The sequence below is a fragment of the Theobroma cacao genome, chromosome 10, assembly GCF_000208745.1.
Source record: "Theobroma cacao cultivar B97-61/B2 chromosome 10, Criollo_cocoa_genome_V2, whole genome shotgun sequence".
NCBI lineage: Eukaryota > Viridiplantae > Streptophyta > Magnoliopsida > Malvales > Malvaceae > Theobroma > Theobroma cacao.
In genome coordinates this window covers 3,657,349-3,678,626 of record NC_030859.1, presented here as the reverse complement: position 1 = coordinate 3,678,626, position 21,278 = coordinate 3,657,349, and the positions used below count along the sequence as shown (strand labels likewise).

The following is a 21,278-nucleotide window of genomic DNA, read 5'->3' as shown; positions in this document are numbered from 1 at the left end:
TAGGAGATTTGGTGGGGCTTTCTAGAGGGATGGGTAGTTAAAAATTAAGAATAATAATAAAAATATTATGGGGTAGTTGCTTTCAAAGAATAAAAATATTAGGGGATGGTTGCTTTGAAAGGAGGGCTTCTAGAGGGAGAGAAAAGGTTAAAGAAGTGAGGAAGAAGAGCAAAGAAACCAAGTCTAGTGGGTTGGGGGAAGAGGCGAAAGAATTGACTACGACAAATAGGAATGAAAGAAGCTTCAAAAGAAATATTAAAAAAATCTAAAACCGAGTTTCTCTAGAAGGATAAGAAGCTTCAAAAGAAATTAGAAAAAAAAAATCTAAAACCAAGTTTGATGAGAAAAAGGAAAAGAAACGGCAAAGAAGGGGCATTCCGAGAATTGAACTCGGGACCTCTCGCACCCTAAGCGAGAATCATACCACTAGACCAAATGCCCTTGCTGATGGTGGGTTTTTAACAAATATTAAGGATTTTGAATATTGAATTTAAAAGTAAAAACCAGAAACCCTTCGAAATGACAAAAACCCCTCTTTAGTGTTTCGGTCTCTGAAATCTAAATCGAAGGCAAAAGATGGCGAGAGCTGCTCTCTTCCACTTGCTCAGATCCCAATCCAAGCAACTCATTTCAAGAAACATCCATTCAGGTTTTCATACCACTTTTCATATATCTAATTTAGACATTTGATTCTAACAACCCATGTTGTTAATCCTCTATAGGATTTGTTCTGATAGTTTTCTGGGGTTTTTTCCTTTGATGTGGGAACTGGGGGCTTTAATCATAATTTATAACAATTAAATAGTAACAAAAACAGATACATTTAAGGAAAAAAGATTGGATTTTTATGTTGTTGGGGTGTCCCATTTTTGTCTAAAGATGTAATTTTTTTTATGGGCTTTTGGCAATTTTAGTGTTGATGATGCACAAAATTTTAATGGGTTTTTAGTTATAGGATGTGATTGAAGTTGTGAATTGCTTTTCAATGACTATAAGATATTTGAACATGCGATGAGGCCAAGATAGTTCAAAGCAAGTGAAAAGTATCTAGTGTGCTTGTTGTTTTATGGCTATGGTATGTAAAAGCAAGTGAAAAGCATCTAGTGTACTTGTGAGTGCTTTAAAGTTCCATGGCTTAAGGTGCGGCGGGAAGGGAGGATTGCTTTGAGTTATTGTATGATAGAGTGCTCAAAAAATGAGGAAAGCTGCATCTGTGTTGAATTCCTGCCTGAAAGTTCCCTGTCTTTTATTAGTGGCTGCTTGCATATTTGGCATTTGATCTACCAGGACCACATTCAGAATTTGCTTCTGTGAATCATTTGTCACTCATAGACAGCTGAATAATGATGTGAGACATTACTTTAGTAGCACGTTTCTTACCATATCACTTTACTGTTTTTTTATCTAATCCCCAATCTTTTATGGATTAGAAAAAGATTGGGGATGTGATGTTTCTCAAATTCTTTAATTTCCTTTGTTCATTGTTCAACAATTGGTTGTAACAGAGCGAACTTCAAAGCATATAGGACTCTAACTACTTACATTGTATGGCTTGGGAAATCTACTATGGATTAGGTTAATAATTGTAACAGGACATGTAGTTTCATTGCAAGAAAAGTTAATCTGGATCGCACTTGAATAGGAAAATGCAAAAGGTTGCATGGTTTACTGGACATGCGATTTGTAATATATTGTGGCCAGGAATGCCATGTTAAGACTTAATTCTTGAAACTATGTTTTATTAATGCATCTTGTTAGCATCATATGTTACAGATGTTTTGTCTGCCTGTAATTATATTAGAAGCCTACAATATCTTATTCTCCTCTTGATCATCTGTGTATAGATGTTGTTGGGTATATTGCTTATATTACAAAATAGAAAACACAAAGTAAGTAAAATGGATTGCATCTGACTTTGCTGTAAATGATCTTTCCACTGCTCTAGGTTATCCTTGTAGGTTGGCAACATGGTCCTACACCCAATATGCCAAGCCCAACATCAACTCTGCAACGAGCATTTTCACTGTCCAGAAAAGGTGGAGTTCTCAAGCTACAACAACTGAAAATGACAACAAAATCAGCATTGGTCCTCGTAAAGGCAGGGAAGAGGAGGAAGATGAGAAGGACAGAGGGGTTGTTTACAATGGTCCAATTTCATCTACCATCAAGAAAGTAAAGCTGCTTTCTCTTTCAACATGCTGCCTCTCGGTATCATTGGGCCCTGTAATAACGTTCATGACTTCTCCAGATATGAATGTTATTCTGAAAGGTGCAGTGGCGTCCTCTGTGATATTCTTCAGTGCTACAACAACTGCTGTACTTCACTGGTTTGTAAGCCCTTACATCCACAAGATCAGGTGGCAGCCTGGTTCAGACAGCTTTGAGGTGGAGATGATGTCATGGTTGGCAACTTATATTCCGCGAACTATAAAGTTTGCTGATATCCGTCCACCAGAGACCAACAGGCCCTTTGTGACATTTAAGGCCAATGGGAATTTCTACTTTGTTGATGAAGAACACTGTCATAACAAGGCATTGTTGGCAAGACTGACACCCCAGAAGGCAACTCATGATTCTGCTCTTAAGAACTTATGATTGGAACAGTTGGGAGCTCGCAAAAGTTTCAATTGTCAAGATGAGCTGTAATTTTGGATTATGATAAAACCCTGAACAGATTCAACCCTTTTCGGAGAAGCCTGTTGATTACAGAAACACAAAAAGTTTGATGTTTTTCATTAGAATTTCAGTTTATTGCTGCTTGGTAGTTTTTGATCCACATGGTTTCCTTCAGAGTAATAAAAATTTTATATTTGCTTGCGATTGTAATACTGTAATGACATAAATTTTGCCAATGAAGCTAAATTTGGAGTAGGATTCTTTGTGGTAACTGCTTGGTTAGGAATGCGAGACATATAACTAGCAATGGTAACAACATGAACAGAGGAAAGATCTGCATGCCATACAGGTACCATGTCGGGCCATTGAGATTGACATGTTATGTTAAATATTTCAACAGCATATGCCAACTGCATGCTCGGACAGAACCAACCCCATCTTGTGTGCAAATGATACCACATAGCTACGAAGTGGTATCAATGGATATCTAATGGCCACATAGCTACGAAGTGGTATTAATGCATATCTAATGGCCTTCACTAAACTCTTGATAGATGGACTTGTCAATCAGCAGCTTTCACTCAGCGAGTAGAGAAAGCTCGAAGGGGTACATCTCCGGACCAGTTTATGGATGAACTTATGAACAGATAAAAAAAACTGTTGACAAGCCCTGATGATTTGAGCAGCAAGACCTTTTAAAATCGATTACATCAATTTGCAGATAAAGGATACAAGAGAGCTAAGTACTGCACTACATCAATTTAATAAGGTAAAAAAAAGATGGCAAAATCATAACAGGAAAACACACAAGTTTAGATGATATAAAATGTTTGATTAACATTCAAGGAGCTCAGGAACAGACCTAAAACTCCTGAGCTGGTTATGGTGCAAAATAGCAACACAGAAAACAGACACCTTTTAATGTTTTCAACTCATAAGACAACAGCAAATAAGACACACTACGGACTCAGACAATAAAACCTCGCCACCGCCTATCAAGAACCCAGTTCTGTGAACAATTTCCTCGACATGACGGTGATAACTTAAAACTATAGCCATCAAAACAAGTAATTAAATGCCCAATGATGGACCCACTAACAAGAACCAACTCTTTATTGTAGGAACCATGATAGACTTTAGCTGAATCAGCCAAAACCTGCACGGTTCACTTGCCACCCTTCTTGGCAGCAGACTTGGTCACCTTGGCTCCAGTTGGGTCCTTCTTCTCCACATTCTTGATGACACCAACAGCAACAGTCTGTCTCATGTCCCTCACAGCAAATCGCCCCAGTGGGGGGTACTCAGAGAAGGTTTCCACAACCATAGGCTTGGTGGGAACCATCTTAACCATACCAGAATCACCATTCTTCAAGAACTTGGGCTCCTTCTCAAGCTCCTTACCAGAACGCCTGTCAATCTTGGTCAAGAGCTCAGCAAACTTTACAGCAATGTGGGAGGTGTGGCAATCAAGAACAGGGGCATAACCATTTCCAATCTGCCCTGGGTGGTTCATGATGATGACTTGGGAGGTGAAGTTGGCTGCCTCCTTGGCAGGATCATCCTTTGAGTTTGAGGCAACAAAACCACGCTTGAGATCCTTGACAGCAACGTTCTTCACATTGAACCCAACATTGTCACCAGGAAGAGCCTCCTGAAGAGCCTCGTGGTGCATCTCAACAGACTTAACTTCAGTGGTCAATCCGGAGGGACCGAATGTAACAACCATACCAGGCTTGAGCATACCGGTTTCAACACGACCCACTGGGACAGTTCCAATACCTCCAATCTTGTACACATCCTGAAGTGGGAGACGGAGGGGCTTGTCAGAGGGTCTCTTGGGCTCATTAATCTGGTCAAGAGCCTCAAGAAGAGTTGGACCCTTGTACCAGTCAAGGTTGGTGGACCTCTCAATCATGTTGTCACCCTCAAAACCAGAAATGGGGACAAAGGGAATCTTGTCAGGGTTGTATCCAACCTTCTTCAAGTATGAAGAAACTTCCTTCACAATTTCATCATACCTTGCCTTTGAGTATTTGGGGGTTGTGGCATCCATCTGTCGAGGAAATAGATATATATTAGCTACAAATGCATTACATTATCACTAGACAAACCGATTAGAAACTACTTTAACTTCAAATTATGAATGCAATAACTTACCTTGTTGCAACAGCAAATCATTTGCCTCACACCAAGAGTGAAGGCAAGGAGAGCATGCTCACGGGTCTGTCCATCCTTAGAAATACCAGCTTCAAAACCTCCAGTGGTGGAGTCAATGATAAGGACAGCACAGTCAGCCTGAGAGGTACCAGTAATCATGTTCTTGATAAAGTCACGATGTCCAGGGGCATCAATGACAGTGCAGTAGTACTTGGTGGTCTCGAACTTCCACAAGGCAATATCAATGGTAATACCACGCTCACGCTCAGCTTTCAACTTGTCAAGCACCCAGGCATACTTAAATGACCTCTTGTTCATTTCAGCAGCTTCCTTCTCGAACCTCTCAATCACACGCTTGTCAATACCTCCAAGCTTGTAAATCAAGTGACCGGTGGTGGTCGACTTTCCAGAGTCAACATGGCCAATAACCACAATGTTAATGTGAACCTTTTCCTTACCCATTTTGTAGTATTAGCCTGGAGCTGGACCAACATAAATAAAAAAATTAAACCAGAATCCTTTATATATTTAAACAGCAAAAAGAACCGTCAAAAAAGCAATAAACAGGCAACATCTAGAGTATTGATTGGTTTAACTACTTGCTTTCCACATTCAAAAATAAAATCCAAAAAGCACATATGTAAAGATAAGAAAAAAACTAAGTATGTTTGAAAACAAACAAACACATAATACAGCTTATTGATACCAAAACTGATGTTGCATTTCATTCATTTGCCCGTTTTCAATCTACTATGATTCACATATGAAACATCTATCATGCAAAATAAGACACAACCCAGATAAAATCAAACATATACACTTACTTAAAGTCTCATAATTTAAAGCAAAAGACATAGAATGATTAAATCATAGACTTTTGTCTCAAAAAATAACTTAATTGCACAACAAAATCCTAAAACAAAATTCTCTTAATATTTTAAGAAACAACAAAAATAGCACAAATCCACCCGTTTAGCTTCATTCTACTTCACATAATACTCATAATTCTCATATGTTCCAACAGATATCTATAATAAAACAACAATTCCTCTTAAAAAAGCAACCAGATCTTCGAATCATCATTAGAAAAAATCGACTAACAAAATAATAATAATACAACAGAATAAAAACTAAAACAAATTTAAAGCAAAAATAAAGCAATCTCATCTAAAAAAAAAGACAAAAATCAGCAAACAGATCTTCGCAATTATAATATAAGTGAATAAATAAGATCTTTAAACAGCAAAACAACGACTCCAGAGAATTCAAATCGGGAAAAAAGAAAAATAAATGAATTAATCGATGAAAAGGAACTAAAAAAAATTAAAATTGAGGATCTGAAGATCGAACCTTTGCAAAGGTGAGAGACTTGACGCTAAAACCCTAGCGGCTAAGCAAGAAAGCTATATTAAAAGAGAGTAAGTGATAGGGTTTCGACTGAGCCTCACGTTCCTTTATATCATCAGTTTTTGCCCCCATACTATGTTTCCTAAAATACCCTTATTCAAATTCTGTTTTGCCAGATGTATCCTTCAGTTACTTAGCCGGGGGGTAGCTCCGTTTGACACGTGCGTGAAGAATCGAGTGATATAAACGGACTTTATTTATTGGGAAAGTGAACTGGACGCGTTGAAATGAGAATGAGATTTGGTTCACTTAAAGTTTCCGGTGCGGGTCAGGGACAGATTGGATTGTCCGGGAATGTCGTGAAAGTTAAGTATTAAAAAACTTTTATTATAAATTTATATAATATTGAAATTTTTTAAAAAAAACAATAAAACTTGTAAAGGACTCGGGCCTAGGATTACAAAATTCGAACTCAATTTAACAGCGAAAGCAATCTAACTCGATAATGAATGAATCGAATTATAAATATTAAAAAATTAAAAAAATATTTTGAATTAAAGTATGTTAGAAAATCGAGATTTCAATTCAATTGAATTTTTTTCATTTATTTTTTATTTTTGAGTTTGAGTTAAAAAATATTTAAATTATTCACATTGAATTCGATTAAGTTTGATTATACAATTAATTCATATAAAGAGTTCAAAATTGAACTCAATTAATATTTAAATTAAATTAAGTAAATATTTAAAATTTAATAAAATACTTAAATATTACAAAATTTAAACTCGATTGGACTTGAGAACGACCAAACAAGGTTCTTGTCTTTCTTTTTGAAAGAAAAACTTTTCTTTATTCATGGTGGGTGGGCCATAAGCATGGCCCACCATTATCGGGCCCAGTTCTTATATAAATGCTCAAAAAGTTCTTCTCGACCCAAAGAATTGAAACTAAACTTTTAGAAAAACTAGACCTAGTGAATTATTTTTTATTTAATTATTTTTAATATTTTTTAAATAATTTTATTTATTTATTCTCTGTATTTTTGGAGTTAGGTTTTTAAATTTTATATAAAATGTAGTAAACTTTGAATTATTATATCATAAATATTAAAGATTAATAAATATTATGAAATTGAAATTATATTAGTTTTACTAGCTTTGTGGGGGCCTGGTACGAGGTTTGGCATAGCGTCCGTTACTTTATGTTTCATAAAGTGCCCTTTTCTAATGTTTATCTGCCAATGGGTGGATCAGTTTTTGACGCATGTGGTTTAAACGGACGTTTTAGATTGCGAAAGTGTGATTTACGCGTCGTAATGAGAGTGGCTTTGGTTTGTTTTTTGTTTTCAGGTACGTGTCCGGTTGAGATTGAACGATCTTGAAATGCAATGAAATTTTGTCGATAAATTCCGTTGTGAATTACTCTTCAACATGTCGTCGATAATCTATCAGTAAATACCCACGGTTTTTACTGTAAGAAATAATCCCATCCCGGCGATAAAAGTGTGATTTTTTACGGCGTTCACTTATCTATATTATAATGTAAATGTATATTTACCAATTTGTGTTTAATATAAATTAAGTTTATAATGAACTTGGAATTTTAGATTAATGGTTCAAGTTTTGTTTTATTTTGATCATATATCTCGACGATTATTTTACGTGATTTTGAGATTAAGCACGAGAAAAAGAGAACAAAAATAGTTATTTTACAATGTATCATCAATCATTTCGAAAAAAAATGATTATGATCAAATTTCAATTAATAGACATTTAAACTTCAATTATTCAAAAATAAAATAATTTTATCATCAATTGATTTTAGATTTAATATTAATTTTAAAATTTAAAAATATTAAAAAAATATATTTAAATATTTTTAAATAATTTAGAGACTTATTAGAGCATTATGCCATTATGAATTAATAGATTGGGATGAGTTTCAATTGTCCAAAAACAAAATAATTTCAACAAAAAGTAAATATTTCAACATTCCAACATTGAAAACCAAAGAGCCGACCAATTACCCCAAAGTCAAATTTACGTGTTTACTGGTCTGTGTTTACTTGAAAACAAAAATTTGTGCTTGGAGTGTACGAAACGATGTGATGTTTTTCTTCTCCAATTATAAGGATTTGGATTTTGGGACTAATTAGCCCTGGGAAAATGATTGGATACAAAGAATTTTCTAATCTTTTTTATGTTTAAGTTAAAATTTTGTTTATATGTTATTTTTAGTTTTTAATTCACTAAAAAATGGGTAAAAAATTATGTTAGGGAATAAATGTTGAATTTTATATTAAAAAGAGTAAATTTTATCTATATTTTCTTGTGATTTTAATTTTTTTTCACACGATATTTTATGTTTTTTTTTTATCCAATTTGCACTTTGTGAATATTTTTTCTTCTCAAATAAGTATAATTTCTGTTCTTACATTAGATTAAGTTATTAATTTTGGTTGATAAAATTATCAAATATTCTCAATTCAAAGTTAACTTATTTGTTTAAATTTAAGGATAATTTTATAACCCTTTATGGAAATAAAAGTTTTTCACCTAGTACGCGAATTAAAAAAAAAAAACACAAGATATCATACGAGAAAATTAAAATCACGAAAAATGCAAGTGGAATTTATAACCCGTATTATAAAAAAACTCGATTTAAAAGTAAAAAATCACTAAAGAAAAATAAATAAAAATTTTAAAAAAGTCCTCTGGATTTAGGGTGGCCTGCAAATCCTAACAACTCTTGCCTAACAACAGGTATGTTCAAATTGTAACAGCTAAATAAATCCAAAAGCATGTTTAACATTTTTTAAGTGTAAAGCACGAGGCCAAGGATTCTTGACTTGCAAAGCATTAACGTACACAATATTAGCAGTCAATATTGATGATTAATCAGCTTCTAGTGAAGGAAAAAAAAAAGAGAAAGAGGACAAAATTAGTAAAATTAAAAGGGAAAAAATTGGAAATATTAGTAAATTTTCATCTTACATTTTTGACTAGGAGCACACCACTTTAGAATACATGTCTCATTTAAGTATAATGCTTAAAAAATTCTTAAATTATTCAAAAAAAAAATTAGTACACTCAATTAAGTTTTTATATTTTTATTTTGAACTAAATGGACTTTAATTAATGATAATTAGTCAAAATATTATTTGTCATTATTCCATGTGGTACTGACGTGTGAAAGGTGAAAAACACCATGTGATCACGTGATTATGCCACATAAACATGTTATGTCACCATTAATTATGATAAGTTAACACCACACGGCATAAATGTATGATAAGTGATGTTTTAGCTAATTAACGACAATTGATATTTAATTAATCATTAATTATAAAAACTTATTTGATCTAAAATAAAAATATAAAGAGGTCATCGAATACAATAAAAGAAAAATATTTATTTGAATTTTCATAAATAGATTAAAGGCTTTTTTTTTAGTTACTATGTCATTTTTTTTAATTTTATTAAAAAAATAATAAAAGAATATGATTTGAGGATATAAAACAATATTGTATAAAATATTTTAAATGTTGACACTCTTTTATTCAAATTAAAAGTACAACGAAAAAATTACACCCGTTTTCAAATGAGTAATAAATTTGATCCGTCATCCCGAGTGAGTAATAAATTTAAACCTTTTTTATTAAATGTAATTAAATTCATTTTGAATCTCGACCCCCCTCCGTCTAAAACCATGATTTCGATTCCGATATTTTTGTTTAAAACACTGCTAACAAAGCAAGTTTAGGTTGGTAATGTAAAATCTAATTTCAAAGTCAATGGTCGCATTTCTTTGTTGTTCTACGAGTAAGTGTGTTTTTCCTTGGTCTCCAATTCATGGAAGACTACGTAAAAAATAAGTTGAAAATTAGTAAACAATCTGACGAATTTGTAGAAAAAAAAAATTTTGAATCTAAAGACTTTTTGAAATTCTTTAGTATATTTTTTCAACTTGATAGAAAATAGAAGTTGAAAATTTCAAGTTGAATTGGTACTTAATCGAGTCGTTTTCCTCTTCAGTTATAGTTAATTTTCAAAGCTGTTTGGACATTAGGAAGGAGGAAAAAGCAAGAAAAAAAAAAAAAAAAGAGAGCTTTGAACGAGTTTTATGTTTGAATTAATGATTAATAAAGACAACTAATTAGAATTAATTATTGCATGATTAATTACAATCACTACCATTAACATCAAAATTTGAAGTATTCAATTGAATTGACTGCTAACTTTCTGTAAAGGTTATAATTTGTTTGAATTTACATGTTTTTATTTGATAACGATGTTTTGGAGCAATCTCCCCCGTGAATTTTGGATGGTAGAAGAAAATTACTACAAATTTTAAATTTTGTTTGTTCAAAATTAATTATGATATATTAATATATTACGTTATTATTAATTATGAATTATGATAGGTTAATATATTACGGCAACACTATACGACATAGAATAACAAATAACATTTTGATTAAATCAATCATTAGTTATAAAAATTTATTTGAGTCAAAATAAAAAGTATAATGACTTGTTTGATTCAAAATAAAAGTATAAGAACTTGATTAAATATAATAAAAATATAAATATTTATTTAAAATTTTTAAATAATTTAAGAAATTTTTTAAATATTATGTATAGTTAAAAAATTCACAAATTATCGAAAAAAATTCAAATAAGTTATTATTTTTTATTACATTCAACAAAACTCTTATATTTTTATTTCGATTCAAATAAGTCTTTATAATTAAGATTGACTAATTATCATTAGTTAAATTGTTACTTTTTATTTTATGTTACGCGATGTTAATATGACATGTCAACCAGTCGATATTGTACTAAATAATAACGTGACATAATGATAATAATTATGTGATATTTGATCATTAACGTTAAACTTCACTTGGACGTAAGAATGACAGATATTGACTAATAACACTTAGTCAATTGTTAACTATATCAAAACAAAAATATAAAACTTAATTTAATTTTTTTAAAAAAAATTCAAAATATTATGTCATTTAAATGAAAAATTCTTATTTTCTCTCTCTTTCTTTTTTGCTTTGTTGTGTGCTTAATTATAAGGTTATGCACCAAATTTCAATTTTATTTTGAAAAGGAAATTTTTTGTCCAAATTCATTATTTCAAAGATATCTCTGAACATTAATCATGTCAAATAGTAAAAATGTTTGACATAAATGATATTAAACCAATTAGATTCGAAATTACACTGTATTTTTTTTATACTTTTATTATTTATTTACCTGGCCAGAGAAAAAGTCCAACGCGTAAATTTGTGGGCCCCGTTTTACTTGGAAATATCAACCACAAAGGTGCATTTTGAAAATCCTCTCCACTCTGGAAGGCCATTGCTTTCTCCATTTTTTTTAATTATTTAATGTAAGATTCATTAATTTATTGACATTTTTATATTCAAAACGTATAGACAATTAAGTCAAATTTAACCAAAATTTTCAACAAAAAACAATCTCAAAATGTTACAATTTGAAACAAAAGGTAATTAATAGAGTAATTAATTCACCCTCGATTTTAAAATTTTCTCTACACTTTCTCTCCATTCATGATTGGAGCAAGGATGAAGAAGATTCGAAGGTCTTGATTCCACTTTAGATTTCTTGTTGGTTACTTAAACTCGTTAGTTTAAAGTTTTAATTTTGATTGGTTCAATCAAATTTGATATCTAAAAGGACATTAACGTTAAGATCGGTTCAATCTAATAATTTATCTCCTTCTTAGTATTTTGAATTTTTAAAGAATATAAACAACTAAATCAAATATAATCAAAAATTTACAATTTAAAACAAAAATTAATTGATAAAAATTGGATGGTTAATAGTAACTAGTAAGTAACAGCATACCAAGCTTCTATTTATTCTCCAATTTTTTGTGGCATTCATTTATTCCATTGTCTAGTTCTTTTTTTTTTTAATATAATGTTTGGCTTGAAATTTGGAAGCTGTAACTCTCCCCTTTCTTATAAATCTATTTATTTAATTCAAAATAAAAATACAAATACTCAATTGAACCTAATAAAAATAATAATAATTTATTTAAAATTTTTCCTAAATAGTTCAAGCTTAAACCAATTAAATAAGCCACATCTTTCATTGTCTAATTATTTCAACATTATTTCACTATCTTAATATCAATATTCCATTTTACTCATTCTTTATTCAGTTAAGAGAGTAGTTAATAAAAAAAAATCACATAATTCAAACCTTTTTTTGTTAATAAAAAGGTTTGAACAATAACCAATTTAGACCCTTCACATCCATAAAGTTTTCTTTTTTTCCTTTTTCTTTTTCATACTAAAGTTGAATGCCCTTTTTTTTTTTTCTTAAAGACAACTACAAAAAGAAAGAAAAAAATAAAAGACAAAACTGAAAAAGAAAAAAGAAAGAAGGAAAAGAAAGAGAAATTCATGTTGGAAAGTGAAGCCTAAGAAAAGGGGGTGCATCTAGAAAAAGCCAACATCTAGAAGTCTAACTCAAGAAAGGATCATCTTCTCACCTTCCTTTTTTAATATTTATTTATTTTATTCCTCTAGAAGCCATCAAAATTAGATATATAGATATATGTCTTTGAACTGGGTCTCCTAACCTCAAATTAAACCCCAACTTCTTTTTTTTTTTTTTTTCATCAAAATTAGCTCTTTCTTTCCAATGGGTGCTCAGGAGTTGAACCATGGCCTGGAAACTTTGCAGCAGAACAATGATTCCTGGCAGGAATTTGGTGATGAAGCTGAAGAAACACTGTCTCTTTGTGATCTTGTGATAAGCAGTGATGCTAGTGAATATTGGAATGGTGAGCAGTACCATAGGAATTCTTCATCATCATCATCTGATCATCAACATCAGGATTTGTTTGAGTTCTTCAGTACTGAAGATATTCCTGCTGCAGCAGCAGCAGCAGCCTCGAGTAATTATCAAGGTAACAACATCATCTTCTGTGGGAAACTCATTCCTTACAGAGGCCAACAACAGTCCATTGAAGACAAACCCCAGAGGCTGGAAAGCAAAGTGATCAAGCCAGAAAATGGAACCAAGAACAGTACCAGCTGCTTGTTTCCATGGAAAACTTCACTGTCGTTCAACAAGTCAAGAACATTTCCTCCTTCTTCTTCATCATCAGCACCGGCAAAAGCATCACAAAGGAAGAGTTTCAACAAGTCTTTGTCGCTGCCAGCTGAAGGGTCCAAAAATAGTAAGAAATTGGGTGATGATAAGTTCGATTTCTCTGTTAAGAAAGTATCCGTAATAGAAACTCCTGTCAAGTCAAGATGGTATCTGTTTGCATTTGGAGTGGGAAGGTTTCCAATGGAGATTGAGCTTAAGGACATGAAGATGAGGCAAAGCAGGAAGAGTAAGGCAATGAAGCTTCAACCGGACGGCCAACCGGAAAACGCCAAGTGTAATAAGGAACGGAGGAGATCAGCCAAGGGTTTGTGGAGGTTGCTCAAGGTTTTAGGGTGTAACAATAAGCATACAAATGCAGCTGTAGTTCAGGCTTCCTATAGTTGCATTCCACATGTGTGAGCTTCTTGTTATTTCACACGTGTGTGGTTCAAGTAGTCTAGGGGTGGTATAATAGGATGTAATTCTTTATTTCTTCTCTTTTAAGAATAAAATATTACCATGAAATTAAATTCAATCCTTCATTTTTCCAATTTTTCAATATCTGGGCATTTCTTTTTTCGCCTATTTCCCTCAATTTCAACAACAAAAACAAAAGCAATATTCTTTATCTATGAATACAAGATCTCGGATTATTATCTTATACACAGACGTAAGAGGTTTTATCGTTCTAAACCGACCTCGAAAAACATTGATCCATTAGAGTGAAATTCTAAATGTATAACAAATCCTTTCCCAAAAGCCACAAATGCAAAAAAAAGAAAGCTTTGCTTCTGTTGAATAAAAGGGGCAGTATGCATGCACATGTTTTCATGTGCTCCACATGCATCATGCAACCTACTACTGTTACATTAAAAAAGAAACAAGAGTCAACCTAATTTTGCTTTAGTGCTTTACATGTCCTGCTTTAGCAACCGAAAGCATATTCATAAAGACATCAAATTAATCAGCAATGTGATAAGCAAGGGGCATCTCCTCCAACTTAAACACCAAGTAACCAACTACCAAACCATAAATCAATAACTAAGTAGGTTCCAATCATTGTTGTCTTCCATTATGGATCGATTATACAAAGAAACCAACAGAAGAATCTAAACTAACAGATAATCCGAGATTAGATTCTCTCTTTAACTAATGTCACATTCAAAACCTGTTTGACTTGATGTTCAAACCTAACTTTTGCCGGCTCTAAACAAAATTTTCCTTTGCATTTCTGCTTTACAAAATAGAAATATAGAAGCCTTAGGCTACATGCAATAATTGATCAATAAAATGAGAAGGAATTAATAATTCACAGGTTTTCTTACTCTTACAAATTGGTAAGAAGAGGCAATAACAAAGTATCACTCTTAGGTTTTTCTTTTCTTCACCCTTTTTCCATCTCTTCCATCGTCAATCGACAAATCTACTTTTCTTTCCTCCAAAACTTCATTATTAGCACCCCCATGGAGAGTGTTGTTTGGAAGCAGTTGTTTTTTTCTTTTTGATTTCTTTTGTAGCATGGAACTGCAGTTATAATAACTTCAGGTTAGCTCTAAATGCAGCAAGATACTATAGTTTCAGCATAATTTTTTATGCTCTTCAATGATATTGCAATGTCGATAAATAATAGTAACTTGGACTTTATCAGAATTAGAAATTCCTCCTAACCCACCCCCAACCCAAAGCAATGTAAGATCAGAGTCAAGTCACACAGAAATAATGGCACCTTATCTTCTGATTCATAACCAGATTCCTCGAAGCAGCCTTCTCCATGATACTCTTGTAATATTGCGTAAATCGAGTATTAGCACTGGACTTTTCAAACTGCATGTCAACCATTTATGAAGTTCAGAAAATTCACTTCATTATAATTCTACAAAATGTATGTATAATTTAAACGAAGAATGCAAACCTGCAGAAATGATTCAACAGATTGATGATCTTTCGGTGAAAATGCCACCTCATCTCTCTTCCGCTGTACAAATTCAATGTTCTGCTCCACCTACAACACCAGAAAAGAAAAAACTTTTGTAATTTTTCCTCTTTTCCATTTTATTTTTCTTTTTCAACGTTGTTTGTACAATTTTTATTTTTTTCAAAAGTGCACTGCACAATGACAAATCTTACTTCCTAATTCCTATCAATCTATATTGCTAGCAGATGACTGCCAAAATCATCATAGCATGAGTTAAAAGGCAGCATTTTTTTTTTGGGGGNGGGGGGGGGGGGGGGGGGGGGGGGGGGGGTGGGGTGGAGAGGGGGAGGCTACGTTCTTGTATTCCTATCTATCCTGACACTGATAAGGCAGATCTGGTCCAGCAAAAACACAACTACAAACATTATAAAAATCTTACCTGATCAATAAAACGCTTCACCACACGCCGGAAACTTTCAATGGTTGTTGTCTCATTAAACTTCCTTAGGCGGATGAGGGGAATAGTAGCCAGCTCAGGAAAAGTTATATGATAGCTCCACTGAGCAAAGTGCATTGCGAGTAATTCAATGACAGAAGACACACACTTTTCCTGAAAGTTCCGAGATTTTAACCAATGTTTTGGCAACTGCACCATAAAAATCCACATTAGTAATAGCAGAAATACATAGATGCTGTGCCCAAAAGACATTTCAATACATAGTAATAAAATAAACAATCAATAACCTTCACACTTGAAGAGAAGTTGAAATCTTTTCCAGGTTTCCCATTGTCCTTGCCAGTTTTATATTCCAAGATATCCAGAGCAAACGATGCAACAGGGATGAAAACCCCACTTGAACTAGAAAGGTTATTCAGCCACTGAATGCATTTAAGTCTTAGAGGCAAATATCTTGGTCCAGGAAATAAGACAGCTACCCCATTTATAATCTGAATGATTGTGTATAACAATGGCTTAAGATCATAATCTTGTATGTTTGCTGATATAAATGAAACCCAGATATCAATGCAGTTTGTATACTGCCAACTGCATATCCTTTTGACCGCTTCCTGCATGCAAGCAATGACAAACAAGCACCATTAAAAACTTGACCATGCTAATAACATCAAAGTCATAATGAACTACATACATCCATAGGCATCTAATTTAAGGAGCGATGAAGTAATGTCAATCCAGTCTGACTGAGTTAAATGAAACAGCAAAGACATGTGCATCACATACCTTCTTCTTTGCGCGTAGACCCATCTGCAGAATCTTAGCAAGTTGCTCAACGCAAACCATTGCCTTGCTAGATGAGTTTGGCACATCTTGAGAGCATAGCTCAATAAAGGAATTGCGGAGAAATTGTATATGTTTGGATGAAACTGGATCTACAAATTTGCAGTGACCAATGAAGGCCTTGTACGTTTTAATCAAGCATGAGTTGAAGCAATCTGAGCGAAACACAGAAGCCACATCTTTTATGACTAGGAAAGAATGTGAGGCAAGACACCCTTCACCTGTTACCCACAAATGAACTGCAATCTGTAATCAATTAAAAGATTTACTGCTCAGCACACACGAAAAAAAAGATTTATTTCTATGGTATGAAAGTACGAGATGAACACATAAAGAAAGAAAAAAAAGAAAAAACAGAACCATTAGTGAAAAAAGAGATGGATATAGCAAGAGTTTAAGATTTCTCATCTCATGCATTTTCTGAATTTCCAGATATATTACCAATTAAGACATTGGGTACATAACCCATGGAAATATATAACCTCATATACCAACTGAATAGTAAAAACACTAATATAAGACAATATTAACATTCCTCTATCATATCCTAAAATTCCTATCATAAAACTGACCATTAAATATATATATTTTTTCAAGTGTCATATCCCAGAGATTAAAATACCTTGATCAGTCTGTGCAGCAATGGACGAAAAGCAGCAAAAAATATTATAGACACTCTGAGTTGAACCAAGGAGAATGCAAGTATCTCAGAGTCAGTAACTTGATTCAGGAGAAATAGTGTACTTCTCAAATAAGACTTGATCAGCGGCTTCATAGTTTTCCATTTCAAAGTATTCTTCAACTCCAAAATGGTCTCCTTTTTGCAACTAGAACATGATATTCCTAGCATTCCTCGAAAAATATTATCAGCCTCCTGAAGCATGAAGATTAAAATCTTGGAAAAAGTTTTGCTATCTTGAAGTCCACAGCATGAGTCAACATCAAGAAGACCAGATGGTTCGGTTCCACAATGGCATGCAGCTCGATACCCATTTAATAAACTAGTAAGTGCAGATATACTACGCTGCTCTCTGACTAGTTGGCACAAAGTATTAAGGGCAGAGCTAGTCAACAACTTGTCTTTACTTAAAATTGCACTGCCTTTACTGGGATTTTGTGTGCCATCATCACTAGTATTGTCCTCATCTGAAAACTGTTATAAAAAATTATATAAAAAAATCACGAAGGCATTGCCATTAAATGGACAAAAAAAGGGTTAAAAGGAGGAATAAAAAAATTCCACTGCTTATTTTTGTTTTTGTTTTTTATTTTTTGAAATACTCACGGATGATCATGAGTTTATAATTCTTTAACATAGTTTATTAGCATATAACCATAATATCTTAGCCAAAAAAAAAAAAGAAGAAGAAAAAAGCACATAACAACAATATATTTCCTTTCTCTCATATATCTGAGTATCTGATCTTCATGGTATGATTTTTTTTTTTGTTTTAATCTGCACTAAGCAAAGTTGAAATTATTATTATAAGTTGTTGGTTTCACCCCACTAGACTTACAAATTTGTAAACTTTGGATGCAGAAAAATTGATCAAAATTAAAAAACTTATATGTTCTTTCTTATGGCCTCCTTAGTGACCGTGTAGACTTATTCACACATATATAGGGCAAGCAATGGAATGCCAATCAAGAGCAGACAATAAAAGGAATTAGAGAATAAAAAAAAAACTGATGTATTTTCCTGCATAATCATTTATCCTGTCAACCAGTTAAAAGGAAAATAGACAAACTAAATAACTTACATTCTCCTCATCCCTCAATTTTTCAAGGCCATTCTCATAGCTTTCCAGAAACTTAGAAAATTCAGGGTCCTGAAATTTACAAAGCAGAAATGCTCAATTAAGTAAATATGATAGAAACTATGTGTGTTCACTTTAAGTAACAAGAAACTTACAGGCTACAGCTTGGTATAAAATAGGATAAATAAAATCAAATTAAAAGGGGAAAGAAAGAGAATTTCAAAGACCAATCGAATATATCATAGTCTTGATTTGAGGCCAATACCTAGAAACATGCATTAAACAAAAAGTCCAGATCCAAATTTCTTTCATTATTGAATTTTACATAGAACCCAATCAGATTGTGGTTTCAAACACATAGCACAAAATATATTGCTCAATGCCTGTCTTCACATGTTCCATGTGTAACAATAATGCACATGCACATACGGAAAACAATGGTGCCTAGAGTTCTGAGAAAAACTCAGTAGTACAATTAGTTGAATGTAAAAGGTCCAGATGAATTTGGTCATCGATTCATCGAGTTACACTAAAGAGCAACCTAGTCACAGTAAATGGAATTTGATTCCTGGAATAACACCAAATATAGTACAAACAATTGTGGCAAAATGGTACAATGGTTTTTCAAAAACAATTAAAGTATCCAGATTTCTAAAATAAGACAGATTGCCAAACTGTTGTAGTAATCTGAAACATTATAAATGGCATCAATAAATCCCCAAATTGATATAAAATGCAAGCCAACAAATTTTCTGATTAATCAAACAAAATAAGAGAAAAGAGGTGACCTGTGCACCAAATTCACAATTAAAGAGATCAGACACATCAATCTATAGTTACTGAACTTACAAAGCTCTCCTCCAGTAAGTATACTTTTGAAGCACAGCAACTTATAAATGTACCATAAGAATGAGTGACTTTACACAGATATTGGATGTTAAGCCTATCTTATATGTATTCAAACTGCTTACATAATAAGGTGAGAACGTGAATGAATAGAAGTACTACAAGAGGACATGTAGCCCCAACAGTTATTTAATACGGGCTTCTGATAAAAGATTCTACAATACCGTAGAGTTTATAGGACCACAATTGATTAATTGAAACCCCATAGGAATGTCTGGGTCACTTTTAGTTTTTAGGAAAAAAGAAAATCACATTGTGGTCCTAGTAGATAATTTACATAAAAATTCTGTGCATGAGTAGATATATGTGCAAAGATATTCAACTGCATGAATATATATAAAGCAATTAATTCTAGGATTGTTTCCATTATGCTATTCTAATCACATCTAGGAGCATTTCATTTTTTAGTATGCCAGCGTGAAATTTGTGTGGAACTCCTAGCTGGTTGAGAAGGAATCAATTATTGACTCTCAAAACATTAGGTAAACCCCAAAAATCAGCAGTTTGACAGCCCTAATACATAACTACCTTTTTCTCCAGCCTCTTCAATTTTTTCCTTTTCCCTGCAAGTTCTAAAAGAATTTCCCTGTTCTGTACCGATAACTCACTGGCACCAATGTTGTCTACATTCATATCTACAAAAGCATATGTAAATCTATCAGAAATATTAGCAAAAGGAAGGAATTGCATATAAAAACAACTCTTTATAATGTACTCACCATCTTGATTGCTCTCACTTCCATTTCCATCCAAATATGCACAGCCCGAGTCCTGATCATTGAATTCAAATACCAATATCAGAAACTTTATCAACCCTGAAAGCCAACAAAAGGTTTTTCAGGAATTTTCTATTTCAAAACCTCAGATAAATATCCATCACTCTCTGAATCATCTTCAACCACATCGCTCTCATCACTAAACACCGCATCAAGCGCAGCATCCTCTATATTTTCACTTTCCAAGTCTCTGGAAACATATTTTAAATGTTCAGTAAAGGAACAACATTGCATATTGACACTGAAACACTATTTGAAACAAAAACTAAAAAACAAAAGGAGAGAAAACAAATGAAATTGAGGATTATAACCAATAAAATTCTTTTTAAACTACGTTGATTGATACCTTTGCTACTTTCTTTCAATTTCCTCCAAAAGCTGCTAAAATGCAATTATATTTAACGAAAAATGAAGAAAGAAACAAAATTATAACATATATGGAAACATAATGGTTCTATATAAAAATTAAAAATTAAAAATTAAATAATTATTCTGTTGTTCACAAAAGTTAAAATTTCAATTATTCAGAAATATTTTGTTTGCTTTCATATCCAAAAGTACTTTCAGAAGCAAAAAGAATAGCCATGTAGCAATACTGAAAACCAAACAAGGCCTTATTTTTAAATACGTAATGCAATATCATTACATTGTTTTCAAAAATCTTCTTACCTTCCATTAGACTTGCTTATTTGCTCTTCTTGGAGGTTTTCAGCTTCATCCTGCTCATCTCCTAGAAAAATTTTCAACACAGTGAGTTGCCAATAGCAAAATTTAATTACATTTACACTTTCAAGAACAAGTGAACAACCACAAATTAAACTAAAAAAAATCCCTCAAAAATCCTTACTTTTAGAACCTTTCTTTTTGAACATAGATTTCAACTTCCGCTTTCTTTTCAACACAGATTGAAGATTCTTCTTCGCAAATTTCCTCGCCTTTTTTCCTAATTTCCCCATTTCTCTAACTACTGCGCAAAAATCCTAAGAAAAAAACCAAGACAATCATGCAAATTAGTAATTATTTACAATATTATCGATTTAACTCAGTATAATAATGAAAGAGAGAGGTTTTTGAACCTGCAACAATGGCGGCTTCTTTGTTTTTTTTTTGGAGGTTTTTTTTTTCTATTTGTTTCGTTGTTTTGGGGATTTTGAGTAAAACGGAAAGATAATAGGGGGGCGATTTTTAAATTTAAAACATTTAGGGGAGGTTTTTGTAATTTTGAGAAATAAGTGGGCTTTTATAGTCACTAGCAAGCCGCCAGGCGCCCACATCTACAAGGCAGAGAGTCAACGGACTTCTCTTCTTCACAACCGTTGGATGAAAATCCGACGGTCCAACATCACTAGGGTTTTGCGAAGTGAACGG

At 32.8% G+C, this 21,278-nt stretch overlaps 4 protein-coding genes and 1 non-coding gene across 5 annotated transcripts; 2 read left to right on the top strand and 3 right to left on the bottom strand.

Moving 5' to 3' along the window:
* Positions 370–441, bottom strand: TRNAP-AGG. The gene has a single exon. It is a non-coding gene; the product is annotated as a tRNA-Pro (tRNA).
* LOC18586355 lies at positions 514–2,871 on the top strand. Its single transcript, XM_007009701.2, has 2 exons — positions 514–649; positions 1,946–2,871. The coding sequence occupies exons 1-2, from the start codon at positions 577–579 to the stop codon at positions 2,593–2,595; spliced, it is 723 nt and encodes a 240-aa protein (XP_007009763.1). The 5' UTR covers positions 514–576; the 3' UTR covers positions 2,596–2,871.
* On the bottom strand, positions 3,409–6,215 carry LOC18586354 (elongation factor 1-alpha). Its single transcript, XM_007009698.2, has 3 exons — positions 6,124–6,215; positions 4,774–5,255; positions 3,409–4,669 (listed from the first exon to the last, which is right to left on the bottom strand). The coding sequence occupies exons 2-3, from the start codon at positions 5,233–5,235 to the stop codon at positions 3,782–3,784; spliced, it is 1,350 nt and encodes a 449-aa protein (XP_007009760.1). The 5' UTR covers positions 5,236–5,255; positions 6,124–6,215; the 3' UTR covers positions 3,409–3,781.
* LOC18586353 lies at positions 12,807–13,679 on the top strand. Its single transcript, XM_018128790.1, has one exon. The coding sequence runs from the start codon at positions 12,807–12,809 to the stop codon at positions 13,677–13,679; it is 873 nt and encodes a 290-aa protein (XP_017984279.1).
* Positions 14,272–21,090, bottom strand: LOC18586352 (nucleolar complex protein 2 homolog). The gene is made up of 14 exons (XM_007009691.2): positions 20,987–21,090; positions 20,758–20,890; positions 20,580–20,640; positions 19,995–20,100; positions 19,854–19,905; positions 19,663–19,769; positions 18,232–18,300; positions 17,094–17,624; positions 16,415–16,717; positions 15,919–16,242; positions 15,614–15,820; positions 15,172–15,261; positions 14,986–15,083; positions 14,272–14,783 (listed from the first exon to the last, which is right to left on the bottom strand). The coding sequence occupies exons 2-14, from the start codon at positions 20,864–20,866 to the stop codon at positions 14,627–14,629; spliced, it is 2,214 nt and encodes a 737-aa protein (XP_007009753.2). The 5' UTR covers positions 20,867–20,890; positions 20,987–21,090; the 3' UTR covers positions 14,272–14,626.